This window comes from Sinocyclocheilus anshuiensis, unplaced genomic scaffold (assembly GCF_001515605.1).
Source record: "Sinocyclocheilus anshuiensis isolate Anshui unplaced genomic scaffold, SAMN03320099.WGS_v1.1 scaffold1625, whole genome shotgun sequence".
Lineage (NCBI taxonomy): Eukaryota > Metazoa > Chordata > Actinopteri > Cypriniformes > Cyprinidae > Sinocyclocheilus > Sinocyclocheilus anshuiensis.
This window is the reverse complement of record NW_015539802.1, coordinates 267,354-290,448: the sequence shown is the minus strand read 5'-3', so window position 1 is coordinate 290,448 and position 23,095 is coordinate 267,354. Positions and strand designations below refer to the sequence as shown.

Here is a 23,095-nt window from a genome sequence, read left to right as displayed (position 1 = left end):
AAAATTTTACTGTTGCTACCAGAATTACTGATTAAGTAAATCACTTTCACATTCACACTTACAGTTCTGTGTATAGTAATAGTGGTGTTTTGTTTGCGAACAAATCTGTTTCTTGGAACTAATTGTTGAAGTGAACAAACTGTCTCTTGACACATGTGAACAAACTGCTCTCCTGCAATCAAAAGTGACTATGTCACTAACCAATGGCATTCAACAACAAGATCTGATATACTGACATACTGAATGAATAAGGAACTAGTTGATGTTTTGAGTCCGAAAGAGATGCTGAACAATCTTGTTCATGAATGAACTAAACAATTCACCCTTTTTAATGTGTTTAATGTGCACTTGTAGTGTACTTTAAATCTTAAATGTATTTGTTGTTTTTTTACGTACTTGTAGATACTAAAATATGAATGAAAGGAATGGTCACTTAAGTGTACTTAAAGAAAGTTCACTTTCATTACTCTTTCTTAATATTAAGTACAATTTTACTTTTTACTTTAAAGTACAATTAAATCATTATATTTTGGTAATCTTGTGTCATGCTTTAAAGAAGTAGACTTATTTTGATGTGTTGGCTGATATAGTAAAGTAAATGTAAAGTACTTGATTATCAATTTTAACCATAGAGTCTTATTCGATATTACATTGAAAGTTATTATATTTTAAATGTAATAAATTGCAACTTCATTACAAATGTGCATTTAATACACGAGTTTCACAATTTGAGTTGAATTACTGAAATAAATGAACTTTTCCACGACATTCTAATTTATTGAGATGCACCTGTATATTTAAATACATGATATACAAGTTTCAATAGAAATGACATTAAAGTGTATTTTAGTTGACTATAAATGTTTGTTAGTACATTCGGTAGTACACTGTAATAGAATTATGAAATTAGTTGGTCAAAAAGCACTCTTAGGCTGATGATACACGGGGCAACTTTTTGAGCAACTTTTTGAGCAATGTTGCCGTCAATGGGCAACCAGGTGAGACTGAACCCACGACTGATCTAAAATATCAGTTCACACTTATGTATATTATTTCCATAATAAGTACACTTCTTAAAGTATGCTTAAGTGTACTTATTATTTACAAGTCTAATATGTCTTGTTTGTGATCAAATGGTCGAGTGAATGATTTATTTGATTCATGCAAAGCACATTTGTCATTTCTTCTGTAATAACATTGACACCTGCAGAAAGGGCCAACAAATCAGTGAACAAATCTTTTTGGTGAATGGACTCAAAAGATTTGAGTCAATGAGATGAATCAAAATCCAAACCGCAATGCCAAATACATGAGCACACATCCGTGAGATACAAGCCACCATTAGAGGGGACAGCTGAAGACTGAAATATACACAGATGACTAAAGAAAGAAATGAGATCAGAATGAGAGTCTGTCGACAGGGAAGGAGGAAGAGGGAGATAGAGAGAGCGAGAGTTCAACCATTCTTGGAGTCAGTTAAGACAAGTAGGGTGAAAGGAAAAACTATCCAAACAGAGATTCCCACTGTGCGCCGGGAGGAGCATCTCTCTCTCGCTCGCTCTCAGCCGAACACGACACTGCTGGGGGATTTTTCATCCACAACTTCCCATCCGAAGTGGTCACACAAATAAACACAGCACACATAACTGCTTAATGATTCCACAGAGAAAGTTCTTCCTCAGAAAGAGCTCCGACTTCTACCTAGACGTTGGGGATGGAGGTCAGAGGTCAGAGGTCAGAGCGTGTGTGGCAGGGGCAGGTGTGATGGGTTAGGCTCACGGTATCCAGTGTCTGGGTCTTTGTTTGCTTTTTTGATTTACTGCGGACCGCCGCCCCTTCTCAGAACACGTGCAGTCTTTCCCTCCCTTCCCCTCCTCTACTCTCGTTGCCGTTTCCCACAAAAATAAACCCTCCTGGAATGCCGGCGTTTCGAGGACGCCCCTCCACACAATTCCCCGGATGTCTGTCAGGAAGGTTTCTCAAAACACACTCCCCTCTCGTCACACTCTGACCTTAAGAAGAACCGCGAGCATACATCCATACAGATGCTGAGTTATGATTGCACAACACAATAAAGTTCCCGTTTTCCAAAGTTCATCATGTCAGTACTGGAAAAATAGACACAGATGGACAGATGCACACATATTTGCTGCAGCTGTCTGAAGGGGGCTTCGGATCAAGGTCACCAATGAAGCTGGAATCGTTGGCATCCCAAAACAGCTTTCTAAACACCCACACACACATATACGACAGCCGATTCAGCTCACACCCACATTCTTACAGCCTTTGAAAACACACAAGCACGCTTCAAATCAGAGCGAGAGAATGCTGATACAACATTGAACAAACATTGATTTTACCACTGTTGAGTCAGTGGATCAACACTGAGTCAAGAAATCGCTATATGGCGCGTAACTGTCAAAACATTAGCACAGTTTTACTGTTAAAGATGGAGAACAACACAGTGTGTGCTCTTTGACCATGTGGGAGAGATTAGCGTCAGCTAAATTGAAAGAAATGAGCACACCGAACCGCCCGCAAAACACCAGTGTCAATAAAACTTGTGCCCATTGTTGCTGAAAAAAGATGGCCTTGATCATCGAACCAACACTGGTCTGTGGAATAAACACTTATAATATTAATTAGTGTTGTCAAATGATTAATCGCGATTAATTGCATCCAAAATAAAAGTTTTTATTTACATAATATATGTGTGTATATTTATTATGTACATATAAATACAAACACATGCATGTATATATTTAAGAAAAATATGTTTATTTAAACTTTTATTTTGGATGCGATTAATCGTTTGACAGCATTAATATTAATATTACTTATTAATAATAAGTAATAATAAATAATAACTTATTAAAACTTAACTTTTAATAACTTATTAAAACACTTATATTTTTAAAAGAAGCATTAGCATTGAGTTATTTTACATGCTAGTGTACTACTAGAAAAACACAACAACTACACATGCTACACACATAGTGTGCTACTAGGGGGGAAAAATTATCTTTCAGTAGTAAATGTTTAAAATGTACAGGCCTTTTACAGGAAAACAGACCAAAATTATTCATGACTCATCTTGTTTGCAGGGGCGTGTACTCAAATTTGTCCAATCAAATGCACCCTAGAATGAGGATGCCCCTCCCCCAATACCACAATTAGCATTAGAAAAGTTGATTGTGGTTTTATAAGTCTGTTATAAGCCTAAAAGGCTCTGTTGGCTATTTTATCAAATAAGTCAGATAATGGCACAACAATTTAAATGAAACACGTAAGAAATTAGTCTGAGATAATAGTCTGGTCATAATTTTAACCCTTCTTAAACAAATAAGCACAGATTATTTACATGGTAAGTACTAAGTTACACATCCCATTGGAGTACGTCTCTCCACTTTTTAGTGTCCACCAGCAATTTGGGTGATCCGAATACAAGACTTAATGGCTGCTATGTTACTTTCACATTTACCTGCATACAGTATATTATCTTTTCAGTGAGGTACTTTACTTGATCTTCCATTATAGATGTGAGAGGACGTGCAGCTGATAAAAAGCAAAAGCATTTTCAGTTTAGTGTGCAATATGCATCAGATGTTCAGTGAACATGGTCTGTGGGAGTGACGTCTGAGGCTGAGACTATTGGATTATTGCTAACACTTTATTTTAGGGACCAATTCTCACTATTAACTAGTTGCCTGCTGGCATGCATATTACTGGCCCATTGATTGTTTATTAATACTTACAAATCACAAATTAATGCCTTATTCTGACCATATTTTAGATCCCTTAATCCAACCCCATACCTAAATTTAACAACTACCTTACTAACGAAAAGCAAAAGCATTTTCAGTTTAGTGTGCAATATGCATCAGATGTTCAGTGAACATGGTCTGTGGGAGTGACGTCTGAGGCTGAGACTATTGGATTATTGCTAACACTTTATTTTAGGGACCAATTCTCACTATTAACTAGTTGCCTGCTGGCATGCATATTACTGGCCCATTGATTGTTTATTAATACTTACAAATCACAAATGAATGCCTTATTCTGACCATATTTTAGATCCCTTAATCCAACCCCATACCTAAACTTAACAACTACCTTACTAACGATTGAAAAATTACACACGTTATCATATATTATTCTAACATGATGATTTGCCGCACAAGAATCATTTCTTAGTATTATCAATGTTTAAAACTGTTGTGTTGCTTAATATTTTTGTAGAAAGTATGATACACATCCATTCAAAAGGTAAGTAAGAACCATTATTAATTACTGAGCACCAATAATAATTCATAAGTATTTCAGAATGATTTCTGAAGGGTCATGTGACACTGAAGACTGAAGTAATGTTGCTGAAAAATCAGTTTTGATTGATTCACAGCAATAAATTGCATTTTAAAATACATTATAATAGAAAACAGTTATTTAAAATTGCAATAATAATTCGCAATATTACTGTTTTTGATCAAACTAATGTTTATCTTTCAAGAACATTAAAAAAATCTTAATTATTCCCAACTTTTTGTTTGTATAAACACACACATTTATAGACTCTGATAAATACTGATGCACTCTCATGAAGCAATACCCAGACTGTCTCGACTCTCATTACACTCTCTCACTCTTTCCCATCTCATTCCTGCTCAACAGATAAACAAACATTCAACTAAAATTACTCTCCTTCACCCCCTCGACTCCATCTCATTCTCTCGTCCTCTGTCCTTTCCACGATCTCTAACTCTATTTCACACTTTCCACTTCTTTACCTCCTCTCTCTCCCTTCTTTCTCTCTCTCTCGGTCTCCCTCCCCCTCTATCAACTCAGTCACTGTGCAGCCGCACATAATTAGCTCTAAACGGCGTACTGCTCTCCCCCACATCTGGAAAGCGTTTAGGCATGGCAGTTTCCTACCAGGACAGCTAAATATTTAGGTTCAGACTCACTGTGTATGGATGAACTCATGATAGAGGGGTGGAGAAAGAGAGCGAGAGGAAAGAGAGGGCGCGTTTGCGCAGAGAGGGGGAGAAAGTGGAAAAATGGCCGTTTATGGTGAATATATTGGGCTTTATACCACTAAGTAGCACCAAATGACTTGTATATGCCAACAGTATACGCTAATGCAGAGAGGATTTATGAGTAATTTGGGATGTAATGGAAACCTGGAGAAGGCTGATGTGTGGAACGGCATGAAACAACACAAACGCGCACATGCACAATGAGCGATCAATTACCCGCAGAGGTCAAAGCAGTTAAACTCTAATACGGAGGTGTCGCCACAAATCCTCTGCCGAGCTGCTTGACAAACAACTAGAAGCAGCCAATGAACTGCTCTCGCTGAACAAACCGCATCTCTCCTGCTCCTAACAGAGCACTTCGGGTGATTTACAGTTTTGAATATATTTGAAAGAAGGGCAGAGGCGAAGCGTGGGGAGTAAAGAGCCGTGGCCTAGCGGTTAGCACACGTGCTCTGACATATTGAGCAGTGGGTTTCAATCCAGCTCATGTTGTGTCCTGATACCACTTGCGTCTTCTTATTAGCATTTGTTGTGCTCTCTATAATACGGACTGTCAATAAAATGGCAAAAAGGCCAAAAAAGAACAAAGAAATCAGAAGATAAGTAGAAACAAAAAGAAATATACTACAGTTCAAAAGTATCAGTAAGATTTTTTATGTTTTTTTTAAAGAAGTGTCTTATACTCATCAAAGCATTTATTTGAGCAAAAATACAATAAAAATAGTAATATTGTGAAATATTATACAAATTTTAAATAATGGTTTTATTTTAATGTATTTTAAAATTTAATTTATTCCTGTGGTGGCAAAGCTGAATTTTCATCAGCCATTACTCCAGTCTTCAGTGTCACACGATCCTTCAGAAATCCTTCTAATATGCTGATTTAGGATCAATGTTGGAAGCAGTTGTGCTGCTTAATATTTTTTTTGGAATCTCAGATACGTTTTTCAGGATTCTTTGATGAATAAAAAGTTAAAAAGAGCAGCATTTATTCAAAATAGAAATCTTTTGAAACAATTAAAGTAATTACTATCACTTTTTATCAATTTAACATATCCTTGCTGAATTTAAGTGGCACTGAAGACTGAAGTAATGGCTGAAGAAAATTCAGCTTTGGATCACAGGAATAAATTACAGTTTAAAATATATTAAAATAGTAAACTGTTATATTAAATTGTAATTATATTTCACAATATTACTGTTTTAATACATAGTTCAGTCATGAAACTCTAGATGGCGCACATTTATCAAACTTGTTTGCTGGAGCTTGGGAGACACGTGATCTGTCCCCACTTCCTGTTCACATCCCACATGCCACAGAGGATGAGGTGAAACTTGTCTACTCTGTTATGGCATATATTGTATTGGAAGTTAGACTGTAGATGCAACTGATCATGATAACAATAATGTTGCAAGATTCTATTATCATCATCCAGTCTCAGTATATAACACATTACATAAACGACACCTGGTGCCAGTTGCATAAACTTAGCCTCTATGTGAAGACAGTGTCTTAAGAACTAGTCTGACCAACTAGTAGTTAACCAATCAGTCTTATGAAGTCTTACTTCCCAGTGACCACCTTTAAAGAAACATTACCAGTTTTAAAGAAAAAAAAAAATAGATGACTAACTTTTTAAGACTAGTCTAAACAGTGTATTCAAAGGTTGTCAACACTGGGTCTCATTTACTAATAATTATGTGAATTATAGAAATTATTTGTTATTACTATTTAAAATTATGGTTTTCTATTTTAATTATACTTTCAAATATAATTTATTACTGTGATCAAAACTGAATTTTATATTAATTCTGCAAATGAATTGTAATATGCTGATGTATTATCAATGTTGAAAAGAGTTGTGATACTTTTTTTTTTTTTTTAAACCTGTGACACTTTTTTCAGGATTCTTTGATGAATAAAAAGTTAAAAAGAGCAGCATTTATTCAAAATAGAAATCTTTTGAAACAATTAAAGTAATTACTATCACTTTTTATCAATTTAACATATCCTTGCTGAATTTAAGTGGCACTGAAGACTGAAGTAATGGCTGAAGAAAATTCAGCTTTGGATCACAGGAATAAATTACAGTTTAAAATATATTAAAATAGTAAACTGTTATATTAAATTGTAATTATATTTCACAATATTACTGTTTTAATACATAGTTCAGTCATGAAACTCTAGATGGCGCATTCTGACGGGGTGTTAACGTAACTGATGATATTCAGAGAGTTAAATGACTTGGCACAAGCTTATTGGTTCATGCAGCATATGCAGCCAATGAGCTTACTGCCTTGCATTTATATGGCTGGCTAGCATTCACTTGAGATTCCTGCAGTGCGCTTTCAGAGTTCTCTGAAACCCTCCACCTTCCCCAGCTCCACCTGTATAGATCTGCTACGGGGTTATTTTATATGCTATTTGTGCAGCAGCAGTATGTCTTGAATACTCATGGCACCGTATCACCGTATGCATTGGCAGTAGCAAGTTCCTGTACTTTCTTGCAGCAGCAGCAATAATCTACAACTATAGCAATAACCAACAGCAGCAGCGTAGCAGATCTGTTCCGCCAAGACCAAATACATTAACATTGTCATATCCATCACCATGCTAAAATGTTCCAAGAGTTGTCATGATTGAAATGTATTTTTGATCAAATAAATGCAGCCTGGATGAGCATAAAACACTTCTTTAAAAAAACATTAAAAGTATTACTGATCCCAAACATTTAAATGATAGTGTATATCGCTAAAGCAGGATTTGGGCTTATGTGTGTAATCTGCACCGCCACTATTCACTTTAGCAAATGAGATGAACAATAAGGAGAATACGATTTTGGGTAATTATTGAGGTCAATCCCCACATTTTCCATCTCCACCAATCAGATTAAGGGATGCCATCTGCTTATCTAACCTAATCAGCTGAGGAATGCCAGATGTTGTGTTGCAGGCCTGCAGCTGGTCCAAGAGATAACCTTTACCAAAATGACTGACCCCAGAAATCACATTCTGACCTCTTAAGGCCTGTCTGTTTAGCTAGAGATGGTCAGATCACAGAACACACGATCACTTATTTATGGTTAGAGCTAATACGATTATAACAATGAGTTTCTCAGTGTCACATTACTCTGAAACAAAAATGCATATGATATACAGTACTGAATATTCTGTTGTGTGTCTTCAAAAACTACCAAAACACTGATTGCACTATCCATAATTGCCTTTCTTTGTCTGGCACAGTACTGACAGAGACTGCATAAGGTGAAAGACGCAAACAACTCATAGAAAAACGAATGAGATCAATCGTAATGCTTAATATGCTGGTGTCGCAAACAAGTCGGGCAAACCATTTAATCAAGTCCGTCTTGATTGGCATTGCTCAGATGACATACAGTACATCATGAAATTACTCTGTCGTATTTCTAATACGGTGCTGCAGTGATGATATATTTTTGTTGGTATACCCTGGTTCCCTTAACAGAAACCCAAAAGGTTTTTTTCTTTTGGATTATTGCAGAAAATAAGCTCTGTGACCTTACATGTTTTGTTCATCATGACTTTGATGAACCCTTAACACAAGCACCAGAAGTAAAAAGCTAAAAGAAGGCTACAAACTAACTACACCATAGTCACATTACTTCAACGTCAGCACCATTAAGCTTTGGTCTGACAACTCTTACGGTCTATATTTTAAAAAAAATTCCTGAGAGTTTGAGTAACGCAATTAGTTACTTTTTTATGGAGTAACGCAATATTGCAAGACAATTAAAAGTGTGCTAAATAAGTGCTAAAATGCTAACTTGTTTCCAGGTTTTGGCCTACAAAAAATACATCCTCCTTTCAGCACTCTATGGCCGCATTTACATTACATGGTTCAAGTGACCCAATCCCATTTTTTTCCTCCCATGTGGCATAGATCAGATATGACCCACGAACATGTAAGCAGGAAAAAAACACATGGATACCGATGTTCTCAGATCGGATTCAGGCCTCATTCGTATGTGGTAATAAATCTGATATGAATTGGATATGAGCATTTGCTTCTGCCATGTAAGTGGACTTTTCACATACACCCGTCAATGCAAGTCGATTGTCACTGAAAAAGTGACGATGGCAGATGACATCAACTCAGATGTATGCTTTTCCAGGTCAGTATGTCTACCTTAAGTTGTTTCACCAAGTGTATACAGAATATGGGTCACATTTTAAAAAATGTAAGCTGGTCATCCAAAAATCTGATATAGTCAACAAATCAGTGCAAATGCATGCAATTAGGCACTGAATAAAATACCCATTAACAGATCAGTCAATAGAATTGCCTCGGGGTCCTCAACAGGAAAAATTTTCATGACAGAGTAGAAATAGAGCAACCAGTTTCGGAATTTCAATCATTTTTTGTGTGATTTGCTAAATATATGACAACATTACTGTCAGATTTTATCTCTGATTTGAAATATGAAATCTTAACAAGCAGTTTTGGGGGTATTCCCATTCAAGCAGATAAAGTTGCCAAGATGGCTCCCGAGTGAACTGAATTTCCTCATAGGGCTTTGGCACCGATCACCTCTACTAGAACTATTTTATACCAACATTCCACATTTTGTCCTGGTGAGTTAGAGAGCAGCAGGAGAGATGAGCAGGAAAGAGACAGATGATGCATCCCAGAGTTCACCTGGGATGCTGCCTGGACAACCCCAAGGAATGTCCGCGAAAACAACAGCATTTATGCAACATTCTGCATCTAGAAAGGCAAAAGACAATCCTGAGAAACAGTCAGATCGACTACCCTGAAAACCACCCAACTAAACTAGTGCTGAGTGCAGCATTTTCATTAACCGTTGCTCATTTTCCCTTCAGGGGGCAGGAGACTATGAATACTCTACTTCTAACACACAAAGCCTCATAAAAGTGCCACACGGTGTGCTTTCCACATGTTCGGAAAACAAATAAACGATGTTAAGAGGTGCAAAGGCTCATTTGAGCTTGTCTCCAACCGCCTCCGTCGTCTGCCACCCAGCCTACTTTTGCCCCCTTCCTATCTTTTTTTCAGTCCATTTCCTCTGGTTTCGCAGAGGCAATGTGTTGAGCAGATGTGAGCGGTTATTAAGCAGAACAACTAGCCTCTTTAAATGGAGTCCTGGCTACCCTGGGCCTCCTCCTCCGAGGGGACCAATCCTCTGGCTGCCTACTCCTCTCCTGGGCTTTTCGAGCGCTTTTAATGTTTATGTTTTTACGACAGCCATGTGCAGGCGAATTCTGCTCCCGCTGGGAAGGAGAGCAGACGGGCATCACGGGAAGGCAGGAGTTCTGAGACGGAGAGTGTTTAATTCTTGCTTTTCCACACCAATTTTCAGCCGGATACTACCAAAGACGTTGGACGGCTTCACGGGCGTCCATGTCAAGAAACAGACGAAAAATAGCGCTCCCCTCACCAAAACAAATACACATAGCTCTAGACTGATCTCCCTTGTCTCACACCGGGATTAAGTGCATATTTTGTCCGACAAGTATTTCGTACAGGTGCCCAAACACCCACAGACCTGCTCTCAAGTACTATAATAGTCATCAAGACTAACAGGTAATAACACAATAGGTCATAACTAGATACAGCCACACTTTGGAGTGGGTTTAGCTTCCTTCCTGCACAGACAACACGAATATGGTCCATTATAAACAGACTGGGATATTACAGCACTGAGAAAGGAAGGAGACGCATGGCCATTAAAGTGCACAGACATGGGGGGGGGTGTGCTTCTTTTTATTCTTCTTTACCATGGCCAAGTCAGCTGAAGGCTTGTGTGTGTGTGTGTGTGTACGTGTGTGTGTGTGTGTGTGTGTGTACATGTCTGTGTGTGTGTGTGTGTGTGTGTGTGTGGATGGGGTGGGAGGGATGCGTACAAGAAGCATATCTCCTTTGCTTTTGGATGAAAGGCATGTGTAAAATGACAGGGCTTTGACAATACGTCAGCGTTGAGTTCTGCAACAAGCTCCTCTTCAGTGCTTCAGTCTGATCATAATTCTCACCTCATCTCTCATCTTTTGCTGAAGGAAAATACATGTAAAGGAGCAATGAGCTGGTAGTACAGTATGCAAACAATGTGTCTAAGTAGTGTGTGATCGTCCTCTTTGTGAGATATTCAAAGCCATTTTTTTCTTTCTTTGTCTAATGTTCCAATGCCTTTGAACTCAACCTATGTCTTTACTTTAATTGTTGATGTTGGTCAAAAGTTGTAACCGCGCATAAAAACAGATGCTCTGTTCTTGGTACAGTAGTTACCATAAAATATTGTATTATGGCTGTGAGCTTGGCCAACTGTATAACTAGTTATGAAATACACACCATATGAATGAACTAAAAATTTAATTATTTCATCAAATACTCAGTTGTGCTTTAAACAAATATTATTGACATTTTAAAGAATCAGTGCAATATCAATGCATTACAGCAACTCTATTGCACTTAGATGTGCTCTTATTTGACAGTACAGTTGCTTAATCATTTGTTTTTAGATTATATTCAATTTTAATCAGGGCTACACCTGTCCCCAACCAATAAAAGTCTTTCTTATTGTAAGAATATTAATTTTACTGTAAATGTTTCTTATATCAAAAGATGGACATATATTTGTATTAATCAATGAGTTGTGAAGAGAAATGTAAAAACTGTTACAGTTGTCCCTGGACTCCCCATATAGAGCTACATTTTGACAGCTGCTTAAAGCTGCTGTCCATTAAGATCTTGTAGTCACCATAAAGGGTCAGAACTTTGTCTTTATCAGTCTTGTAATGCCAGTTTACATCTTTATGCCCAGTGTTGCTGTCACAATTGCTGCTTTTACGGTAGATGCTAGACATACACTGCCTAATCAATGCCATATCACTGTAAATCATTGTGCTATCAGTCAATCACGCAATCTCATTTGCTAAAGTCCTGCATCTTCAAAGATTTGTTTGAAATCAGTTACTTGAAACTAGTGTTTTGGAGAATTTTGGAGAACAACATACATCCCAGATCCCACTACAAACTCAGGTTTCATTTACTGCACAAACCATATGTGAAGATTTGGGTCACAAATGTAACACAGACATGAGTTTAATGTAATTATATTGACTTGGTAATAGGCTATCATTGTAGTTGATCAGCCAATTTGTTGTTTTCATGAAATACGTATGCTGTATAATTGACAAAGTGTTGCTTAAGAGAGTAAATGAATTAAATACTCACAGAGAGACGGTCCTGTTGGGAAGCAGACTGACTTCGGGCGTTTCAGTCAGCTCCTTCCCAACGCAGCTCACTTTCCTCCGCGCCCCGGGTGCAGTGTGAGGTTTACCGCGGTCCTCTGCGCAGCTGCAGCCGCTGGAAAGGAGCTCCGGACAGCCCGCAGAGACTCTGTGAAGCAGCAGCAGGAGAAACACACGAACCCAAAACGGGATGCGGACGCAGGGTCCCGACATTGTCCCGCACACTATCAGCTGCGCGGTCCCAGGTCAGCCCATGACATCAGGGCACAAGCTTTTCTGGCTGATAATAACTTTTAAGTATCAATGCTGAGAAACACAGTTACTCCTTTCCAAGTATGAATGGATAGATCACCACGTTAGACTGCAACACTCTCACTTCTGTTAAAACATGACAGGACTCCTGTCACTGATGCAGTAAAATATATCCATCATGTCATATTTCCATCATGAATTTTCTTTCCTCCATGTCCCAAATAAAAGCGAAGGAGCAGTTTAAAAAACTTTTACGCATGTGACGAGCGCAAACGAGCGACGCGCAGAAATGTCACTCTGTCGCCTTTCTAAAGGAAAGTGAAGTTGTTACTTGTGTGCTTTTGAGCGCACCGCAATTACGATTCCTCAAAGCAGCTGTTTTCCATACTTTTTCCTGGAATATTTCACAGAAGAATGCAATTTGACTTGTCAAAAAAGTTCCAGTCGCGTATCAGCAAACGTGACGCGCTGCGGCTCCGGTGCGCTCCGGGGTCCGTGTGGTGTCAGTCGCAATCTGACTTTGAATAACGGTCCCTATCTTAATTCCAGGTCTCTGGCGCTTTTCCTTTGCCATCCTGTCACACTCACATTCAGCTCCAGCCTCAGTGCGCACATTCCTCTCCCGGAGCCGCGCGGTCCTAGCGCAGCCAATTTAATGCCACCAATATCAGTCTATTTATGGTAACACTAACATTTTACATTACAGTATCCAGATTATGCTACTCTAATTAATCATAGTAATAAAATGAACAGTGTATTTGCATTTACGGAAAACATTCATACAACAACTATTTACATTAATAAAGTATAATTTATTTTGGTATTTTTGCTATTTATGCACTCAAGGTAAAATAAAAAAAATAAGTACTAGCACCGTTGATATATATGGATCATGAAGACTGAAGTAATAGCTGATGAAAATTCAACTTTGCATCACAGGAATAAATAATATTTTAAAGCAGCCTATATTAAAATTAGAAAAAAAGCTTATTTTAAATTGCAATCATATTTCACAGTGTTACTGTTTTATCTGTATTTTTCATCAAATAAATGATGAGTCTTGATGAGCATAAAAAACTTTTGTAAAAACATTTACAAACTTTTAAAACGGCATGTAAATTAAAGGAAATATAAATTAAAGGAAAGAAAAAGGAAAAGACCAACAATCTATTATCCAGAGAAAGTCCTCAAATACATACAAATTTGAAAAATAATATTAAAAATAAAATTACTTTAGTGTGTAGGTTAATAAATAAATGAATAAAAATAATATATCCACAGAAACAATCACAATAAGGTCGTTTTTAAATCTGTATCTCAATATTTTCAGAAAGATATACATGTACTTTTACATTTATGCATTTCGTAGACAATAGGTGATCCAACACATCTTACAAAAGAGTAACAACAGCAATTTGTCAAATTGCTAACAACACTTGTAATATACAATGCCAGATGTATTAGACAACTAAACTACACTCTTAAAAACAAAGGTTCATAATTGGCATTGCTGGTTTAAAATCCATGAAAGGTTCTTTAAAGTGCAAAAAGGTTCAATTATTAAAATATTCATCGAGTCAAAAAGAAAAATCATTCCATTTTAAATGTGAATTTTGGTGTACTTTTAATAGCACTGGGGTAGATCAGATGAAAATGGATAACTAATGTAAAACTAGAGCATCTTTGAAAAGATTTTAATTATATGACCAACATGTGAGGAATGTCTAGTGTAAGAATCCCTCAGGAATGGCAGCATTTGGTTTTTTTTCTTTAATAGCTACAAAAACTCTTTCTCTCTGTCTCTCTTTATATTACTAATAGATATCGGTTTGGACTTGGCATTAGTCATGTCATTAATGCTGTCTACATATCAGGCACTATGACCCAGCTGGTCAGTCCTTGCGGCTGTCGGTGCCTCCTTGGATCTTTGCGTGCGACTGGACCATAGGAGCCTGAATGAGGCTTTGGCTGTGATGTGTACAGAGCGCATGGGGTCTGAGAACCAAAGAGGAGAAATGTAATACATCCAGGAAACAGATCATCAAGAATGATAGATATATACAGTTGCCTCTTAGTTTGTTTCTCATGGTTCCGACAGAACAAATACAACAGAACTTGCTGACTTAAGTAAGCAGCTGTAGGACGGTTTCACAATCTACACATACTGTAAGCATTTCTCCAACGAAACCAGTATTTGACTTATACTTACAGCTGTGTCAACACTTCATAAATGCACGGCTGAGGAAATGAAAACCACTATAGCAGAGCCTTACACATTGCCTATTACCGTGTTAGTATATTGTAAACATGTAATAGCATACTGAACTGCACAAACTAACGCTCCCTATTTGGAATGGTTGTTGTTAAAGTTATCAGCTTTTTTTCAAAACTATATCCTCCCTTACTAATTACTGTTTACTCTACTGCTGGACTATGAATTGATAAAAATAGGTTTAAATGCTCCAGTTGTTTAACAAACTGTGGACTCCAAAACTGAGCCAAAAAGTGAGCGGCAGGCAATTATATTTCAACGCACGGATCCCACTAAGACAAAATGTGTGGATGATGGCCATGTGTCATGCAGTATACACAGACTGGCTGAGGTTAACCTTCAGACGAACCACAAGAAAACCACAGAGACCGAATCCGAAGGATTAAGGCTTATTTTGAAGGGCCCAAAGTTCTTGCAAATGCTGTTTGTCTTTATTATAAAAACAATGTGTGTCTGTTCAGTTGCTACTCAAATCTTCTTATCAGGCATTTGCTATAGAGGAAAAAATGCTCCCATCAGCATAAATGTTCAAAAAGAGCTTGAGAAAGGAGGAAAGGGAACCAGATATGGACCGCTGAGATGTTTATTGGTCATGCTGTAAAATTCCCAACACACGCAAGACTTAATTTCCTCGGGTCTTTGATACTCATACTGTACTGCAAGTCAACTTTTGCTTCCAGCAGAGCTAAAATACAGTGTTGTTTTATTTTAAAACGGCAGCTTTTCATTTTAAAACCGACCCCTTTTGATATACAAGAAGCGGAGAAATAGGAAACCGTAGCGCTGGCTTAAAAAACAGGCCGAGGCCACGTTTTGAAAATACTGCGGAGTAAACGGAAAGAGGTTTTCAATTGAGGTTGACGTTCATGTCCCGTGCCACAGGTTCAGACGTGTGAGCACTGCCCGCTCGCACAAAGGGGCACTGTGTTCTGGCTAAAGTCGTGCAAACCCACGTTTGTTATTGCTGTACTTGATACGGCGCTGCGGAATGAGGGCCTGCGGGAAAGGCGATTCCAATTGCTTCCGGAAACGGGCAAACGCTCACCGCGGTGCCTCCAATCGAGGTCTGTTTATCCTGCACTTTAAATAACGTTTCGAGCACGTTACCTCCCCACCTCCAAGACCCCCAAACCCTCCTCATCTGGTACGCAGTTTCCATTTAAAATGTCACGTCCCAAACTGCACATTACATCAAATTGTACTTAATGGCATCCAGACAAACTTTTATGTCCTTCCAACATTCTCGCGCTCACTTTCGCGAACTCCCTTCTATTCCCACATTGCTTTTCTTTTCTAGCTCATATCGCCGAGCAAGCAGTGTCTCCATCTCCCCGAACAACATCTGGAGTCCATTCCGGGTGGAATAAAGAAGAGGGAATATAAATGTGACCCTGGAGCACAAAACCAGTCTTAAGTCGCTGGGGTATATTTGCAGCAATAGCCAAAGAAAACATTGTATGGGTCAAAATTATTGATTTTTCTTTTATGCCAAAAATCATTAGGACATTAAGTAAAGATCATGTTCCATGAAGATATTTTGTAAATTTCCTCATTCAGATTTTCCAGATTTTCTAATAGTTGTATCTCGGCCAAATATTGTCCTATCCTAACAAACCATACAGCTTATTTATCCAGCTTTCAGATGATGTATAAATCTCAGTTTCGAAAAATTTACCGTTATGACTGGTTTTGTGGTCCAGGGTCACAAACAGAAGTGGGCCTCAGTCTTGTTTATTATCTTGTAAGCATTTATTGTAAAGATGCAAATTTTACTGCACACACACATTATAATAACAAATTGGGGCCAAGATTTCACAGAAATATTGTGAAATAATACTACAATTTATATGAATTTTCTATTTTTAATTTCACTGTAAAAAATAGTTGTTTCAACTTAACATAATTTCTTACCTCGCTGCCTTAAAATTTTTAGTTTAGTCAACTAAAATATCTAAGTTGTCGCTTAGCACAACTTAACATTTTAAGTTGACTAAACTTATTTGAGTTGACTAAACTACAAATTTTAAGTCAGCGGGGTAACAAATGATGTTAAGTTGGCTCAACTTTTTTACATTGTTATAACTTGATTAATGTATATACAACTAATGTTTTTTTATTTAAATTATGCAAGCTTGTTTCTGCCACAGGATTAAAAAACAAAACAAAAAGCAAAAAAAAAAGATAATAGTGACTGTTTTTTCCTCAGAATTTAGACTTTTTTTCTCACAATGAGTGTATATCTATGAGTTCATGATATATACATTATATTTATACACACATACTACTGTTCAAAAGTTTGGAGTGATTTTGAAAAGTCACACACATATTGTGAAACATTACCACAATTTAAATTCATTTACTATTATTTTAAAACTTCAATTTCAACTTTACTTTCTTCAAAATCTTCCATACTTTGCCATACTTTTGTATGGTATAAATATCATTTATTTATTTATTTACAATACAGATATGAGAAATAATAAATAAGTAATAATAAGAAGAAGAAATAATAAGTCATATAGTCATTTAGCAGATGCTTTTATCCTAAATAAAAATTATATATATATATATATATATACAAACACACACACGTAATAATGTAATATCAAATATATATTACTATGGTTATTATAATACTAGTGACACTGTGTGTGAGACAGTTCCTCTCAGGGCTGAAGGTATTGACCCCTGCTGACTGATGTTATTTCCCCTAGCGCTATCACTCTGATGAGGACACTATCTGCCTCTGAACCTCGGGGAGATTTAATACTGGTTGAAAAACACAACCAAATGTATGAAAGGCACAAAAACAAAAACGCAGCCAATAAATATATAAAGAACACTTTGTGAGTTCATTTCAAAGCAGTGTTGGCGTGTGATTAAAGGATATCTACTTGATCTGAAGTCAAGTGACTCAGATATGGAAGTTCAGTGGATTTGCAGCAGGCCTGTGTTTATGTATAGCGCCACCTTGTGGTGTCTGTCTGTTAATGTTGGTAATGTTTCAGAGGCATGCATTTCTATCACTTTTCTTTAACAATGAGCACTATCAATATCCAGGAGAAAAGGTTTTCTTTCTTTCCAAAAAAATAATAAAAAGAACATTTACAAAAATCTCAATCAAATGTCATTTCTACCAAATATGTTCTTCTACTCAGAGTTTTACTTTTTTTCAGGATATAAACTCAGAATTACAAGACACACAGTAAACTTTCAAAAGAAAGAAAAGTTGGAATTGTGAGATATGAGCTCAGAATTGTGTGAAAAATAATCATAATTGCGAGAAAAAAAAATCTCATAATTGCGAGATGTAAACTCTGAATTGTGAGATTAAAAAGTCATAATTACTCTTTTAATTTTTTATTAATTATTCCATGGTGGGGGGAAAAACAGAAATGTGAGATGTAAACTCATAGGCTTTTTTTTTACAGTTTTAAAGTTAGACTTGTAATATATACTCAGAATTGTGAGATAAAAGTCACATGCAGTTACCTTTATTAACTATTTTTTTTTATTATTATTATTATTATTACAATTCTGACATTTTTCAAGATATAAAGTCATAATAAAAAGACAGTACATAGTAAATTTGCAATTCTGAGAAGAAAACTCAGATTTGCAAGATTGCGAGACTGAAAAAAAAATCACAATTACCTTTTAAATGTTTTATTCCATGGTGGGGGAAAGAAAAGAAAGTATTGCGAGAAGTAAACTGTTTTTTTTTTTCTCAGAATTGCAAGAAAAAAAGTTTGACTTGTAAGATATAAAAAAATTAAAGTTTTATCCTGTGGCAGAAACAGGCTTCCATAATATACACCTACATACAAACATAAAGAAATAAAGTTCCTAAAACATGTCTGTTACCTTCATATAACAAAAATGTAAAAATCTCAATTCTATTAGTTTTAATTAAATCAACCACCAGAGGGAAAAAAATGCTTGAAGTTGCAGAAACCCCCATACGATAATCGAATGACTTGAATCTGAATTTTTGTGTTAGGGTATTTCTACAGTGACATAAAACACCACAAAGACCAAGTATGTTCAAGTGGGCCAATATCTGACACACCCCATAAAATGTTGGGCCTCAACAATGAGGTTAGAGAGCAGGAGTTAAGTGCGGACCACTTGAATGTGCATCAGCCATTCCGTCAGAGTGTCCCATTAGGAAATCAGTCTAACAAATGTCTGATTGCGCCCATTTCCCCGTTCACCGGAGCACAGTTCCTGTCTTTAGTGTTAACCGCTGATTCCGTTTAATGGGCTTTTGGGGAAAGATTGATTACAGCGATGTCTGGAAACAAGCATGACCTCACACACATGAACAAAACACCAGAGATAACAACCCGTGACCTTAACTGATTGCTGGGAGAAACCTATGTCCAAAAATATCAAACAGCACAGGCAGGTCATTCATCTCCGACAAACAATGTAAATTGCTCCGGCACCGGTTATTTATGCTGGGTCGCCTAGTTCTATGAGAGAGTAAGTCTTAAATGAACTGAATAGACTGATTTAAAATCTCCATTGCTGTAGCTAAAATGATTCATAAGGCTGAGAGAATGCCCTCATGTTTGACTTGTTTCCATTGTACTACTTGGATGTCATATCATACATATTTCTTTACCAGTGAAAGAAAACTGGCATCCGCACTACTAAAATACACTACTAAACTACTAAACATGCATTGCAAGACAAATTTCGTTTTCTTTTCTAATGACCTCCTAATGGCTTGGTTCATTGTTTGCAGATAGCTGGTACTGATTGACGGTAGGGATGGGCGTATCGATCCAAAGTATCGATATATCGATACTTATCATTACCCATTTTACTCTTAGTAATTTAATAATTTAATCAATTTCATAATTTAAAAGTTTAGTTCAGAAGTATCGAATCAGTATCGATATCGACGATACTGCCTTGAAAAATATCGGTATCGTATCGAAAACAAAATAAGTGGTATCGCCCATCCCTAATTGACAGAGAACCAGCCAACCATGGTAATTGGAAGAAAACATCTCTACTGCCCTCTAGCGGTCCAAAAGAAAATCAATGAAAGACATTTTGTCTTCTTCACAATATCTGTAGGTGCTGTTAGGCTTTTTCAGTGTTTTGTTGAACAAATTTCCTCCTCTCTTTTGAACATATAAAAACCTCTGCACCCTGTCCCATAATTTTACCATCTTATCTTAAAATAGGATCTTTTTTAGCTTTATATTTTTAAACAGCAGAATGAACGGTAAATGTTGGCCTTAATTGTTATCTTCTGTACAGCTGCAAAACATACAAAATAAAACATTTACAAATTTAAAATGGTTCCAACAATATCCCAAAATAAATTAATAAGTAAAAAGCTGCTTTCCAGGTGGAATATGAAAGGAAACAAAAAATAAATAAAAAATACTTCCCCTCATGACGTTTTCAACTCCGCCATGCGCACCTGAGAAAAAAAATCGGTTTTTGTTTAGGCAGAACAGTGAAGGCCATACAAGAAGAGAGAAATGTTTACTGAAATCATTGGTTCTGGCGTCTACCGTCAAAGCGGTAGACTTGAATGTGAAAGCGAGAATCACAGGTAAAGAACTTTAGCCAGATTTAGCCACCGCGGTATAACCGTGCTATGCGTTTAACGTTACCCGTCAAGTAAAGCGAGCTCGGTATCTGTTTTCTTGCGCTCTTTCTAGCGAGGAAAAAACTTTTGTCTGCTATAGTGTTACCGCTTCTTTTGGTCGTGTCGAATTAACGAATTTTGAATTAATTTCTTCGCAAAATGAATCACTTTTTCGAAGCCCTCGAAACGCCACACGCTGGTCAGTACGGTGTAAATGCAATGAAAGCTTAGCCCAAACGTTCATAAAAAAAACTTTTTACAAGCCAATTGCAAATGTTTATTGAGAGTGTAATCTATGCAATTAGCAAATCATCTAATAACATTAAATATGAAATGTCTTTAGGCGATTATGTTATTTTATTATTATGTAGGCTATGGATTGTTTTCTTTGTTCTATGTTTTATGTCAATCAGGCCAGACTAATAACTACAGCCTTTTCTCTTTATTACACAAATGTATAATTAAAAATCATTACAAACCTTGATCTGAGATCAGGTAAAAAAAAAACAAAAAAAACATAGCCTATGGGTTGACATGTTGTGTTCAAATAAATAGCAGTGTGTTAATAAATGTGTATAAAGTTCAAATATTTTTAAAGCTTTTATTTCCATATTTTAAATGTAATGGAAACATACATGCAATTCCAAATGAAAGCATTATCAAGTCTGCATTATTCTTTGACAGGAAGCAAAGAAAATGTATATTCATATGGTCAAAAAATATTTAGCAATGTTTATTTGCATAGCCATTATTTTTATAACTGAGTCAGCCAACTTCTGGCACCTAACTACATATAGTTCCTGTGAATTTTTGGGTTTTGCTTCAGAAACTGAATTTTTAATGTCACCCCACAAGTTTTCAATGGGGTTGAGGCCAGAGGATTGAGCTGGCCACTCCATTACCTCAATCCTTTTAGTCTAAAACCAAGATGTTGCTCGTTACTCATGAGTTTGGGGTCATTGTCTTGTTGAAACACCCATTCCGGGGGCATTACCTCTTCAACACAGGGCAACATGATATATTCAAATATTTTGATGTACTCAAACGGATCCATGATCCCTGGTACACGATAAAAAGGCCCAACACCATAGCATGAAAAACATCCCCATACCATGATTTTTGCACCATGCTGTGAATTAATTCTCTAATTAAACTCCACACTGCTATTATTTCAAACACAACCTTTTCAATGAACGAGTCAGTTACTCAGAACAAGCAGTGTGCATTTGATGACAGTTGGGTATGTTGCTTTTCTATTACACTACTACAAGTAAATTGCATTGCAGAAATTTCACTATACTAATAATAACAGTGGATCATCAGGTTACTGATGTTGTAGGCCTACTGCATTGTTTTAAACACCACTGTGGATCATTGTCCTTTAGTGTCAACCACTGAAATTCCGAAATATTTCAAAAGTTATGGTGAAACTAAGCTTCATTTACTGAAATCATGTGACTTACTGGACGTAAATCATTTGCATGGTTTCCAAGCTTCATGAAGTAGTTTTCAAAGTGTCCATCATTACGCATAATTTACCCCGTATTCTCATTTCTTTTAGCTCATTTGGCTATGTATACAGTTGTTGACAAATTATAAATTGTTTTTAACATGCTGTACCTTCCAAAAGTTCATCTATCATGCTCTGAGCTTCCAGTTTGCCATATATGCAGTGTACTGCACTTAAAGGTGTAGTTCACCCAAAAATGAAATTTCTGTCATTTACTTATCCTGAATTTCTTCTGGGGAAAAATATATACTGTGGAAGTCATCAACTGTTTGGTTACCCAGCTTCTTCAAAATATCTTTTTGTGTTTAAAAGAAGAAAGAGCTTCAGGGTGAGTAAATGAAGCACCTTAACTATAAAAATGCTTTGATAAGAATCAAACAAAATGGGCAAATTGATATAGGACTTAACCAAAATACCACAATACAGCAAAACAGACAAAAGCAATTCATCCAAATATCCACTGATAATCAGAAAGCTTTTTTATTTGAAACGGAAAAGGTAAAGAGAGGCAACCCTACAAACACAATGTGAGGATTCACGATTCATTTGACAAATTTTATCCACAAATGTTTCAAATCGTTCACTCTGATACTCCTTTCTCTTGCATTCAAAGCAAACAACAGTGTATCGGAGCGTGATCAAACATCTCTCACCCAAAAACACACAATACAGTCAAAATGAAACATGCAACCCTGAACTCGAACAAGTGCGTGCGAAACCCTCCGCTCAGTCCACATACAGTTTAAGGTGAAAAATAAACATTTACACACAAATATCATAATTTCTTAGATATCCCTTATTTAATACAAAGCATATGGCAAATAAACTATGCAGAGGTCTAAATGCGTGCTTCTGTGTGGATGGAGGAATTGTTGTGGATCATTTCTTTTTATGAAGGGAGAAATATACATCAAACTAAGAATCACTTCCAAGTAATCATTAGACCCTTCATTAACAAGTGCAAACTGAAATCAATTAAGTTGTTTGCAACTATTTACACACAAATACACAAAGGAAACTAGTCCTGTGTGCATTAGCGCTGATGATGCCCACGTGATGCAGCTCACCATTCGAGTCTCGGTATGGAAAAGCTCTACAAATTTCAGCCAAAAAAAAATAAAAAATACAAACTATTCAAGATAAACCCAAGTTAAATGTCTATTGAAAAACAA

General features: G+C 36.6%; 1 protein-coding gene and 1 long non-coding RNA gene across 2 annotated transcripts in view; one reads left to right on the top strand and one right to left on the bottom strand.

The window, feature by feature from the left end:
• The window catches only part of LOC107683879 (adhesion G protein-coupled receptor A2-like), an 81,218-nt gene extending 68,138 nt beyond the window's left edge, over positions 1-13,080 (bottom strand). Inside the window, exon 1 of the mRNA XM_016479937.1 lies at positions 12,262-13,080. Within this exon, the coding sequence (XP_016335423.1) occupies positions 12,262-12,491 (230 nt within the window). The 5' untranslated portion in view covers positions 12,492-13,080. The remainder of the gene's footprint in view (positions 1-12,261) is intronic.
• LOC107683880 (uncharacterized) lies at positions 8,254-23,059 on the top strand. The gene is made up of 3 exons (XR_001633784.1): positions 8,254-8,265; positions 10,407-10,408; positions 22,399-23,059. It is a non-coding gene; the product is annotated as an uncharacterized LOC107683880 (long non-coding RNA).
• Positions 23,060-23,095: the final 36 nt, after the last annotated feature.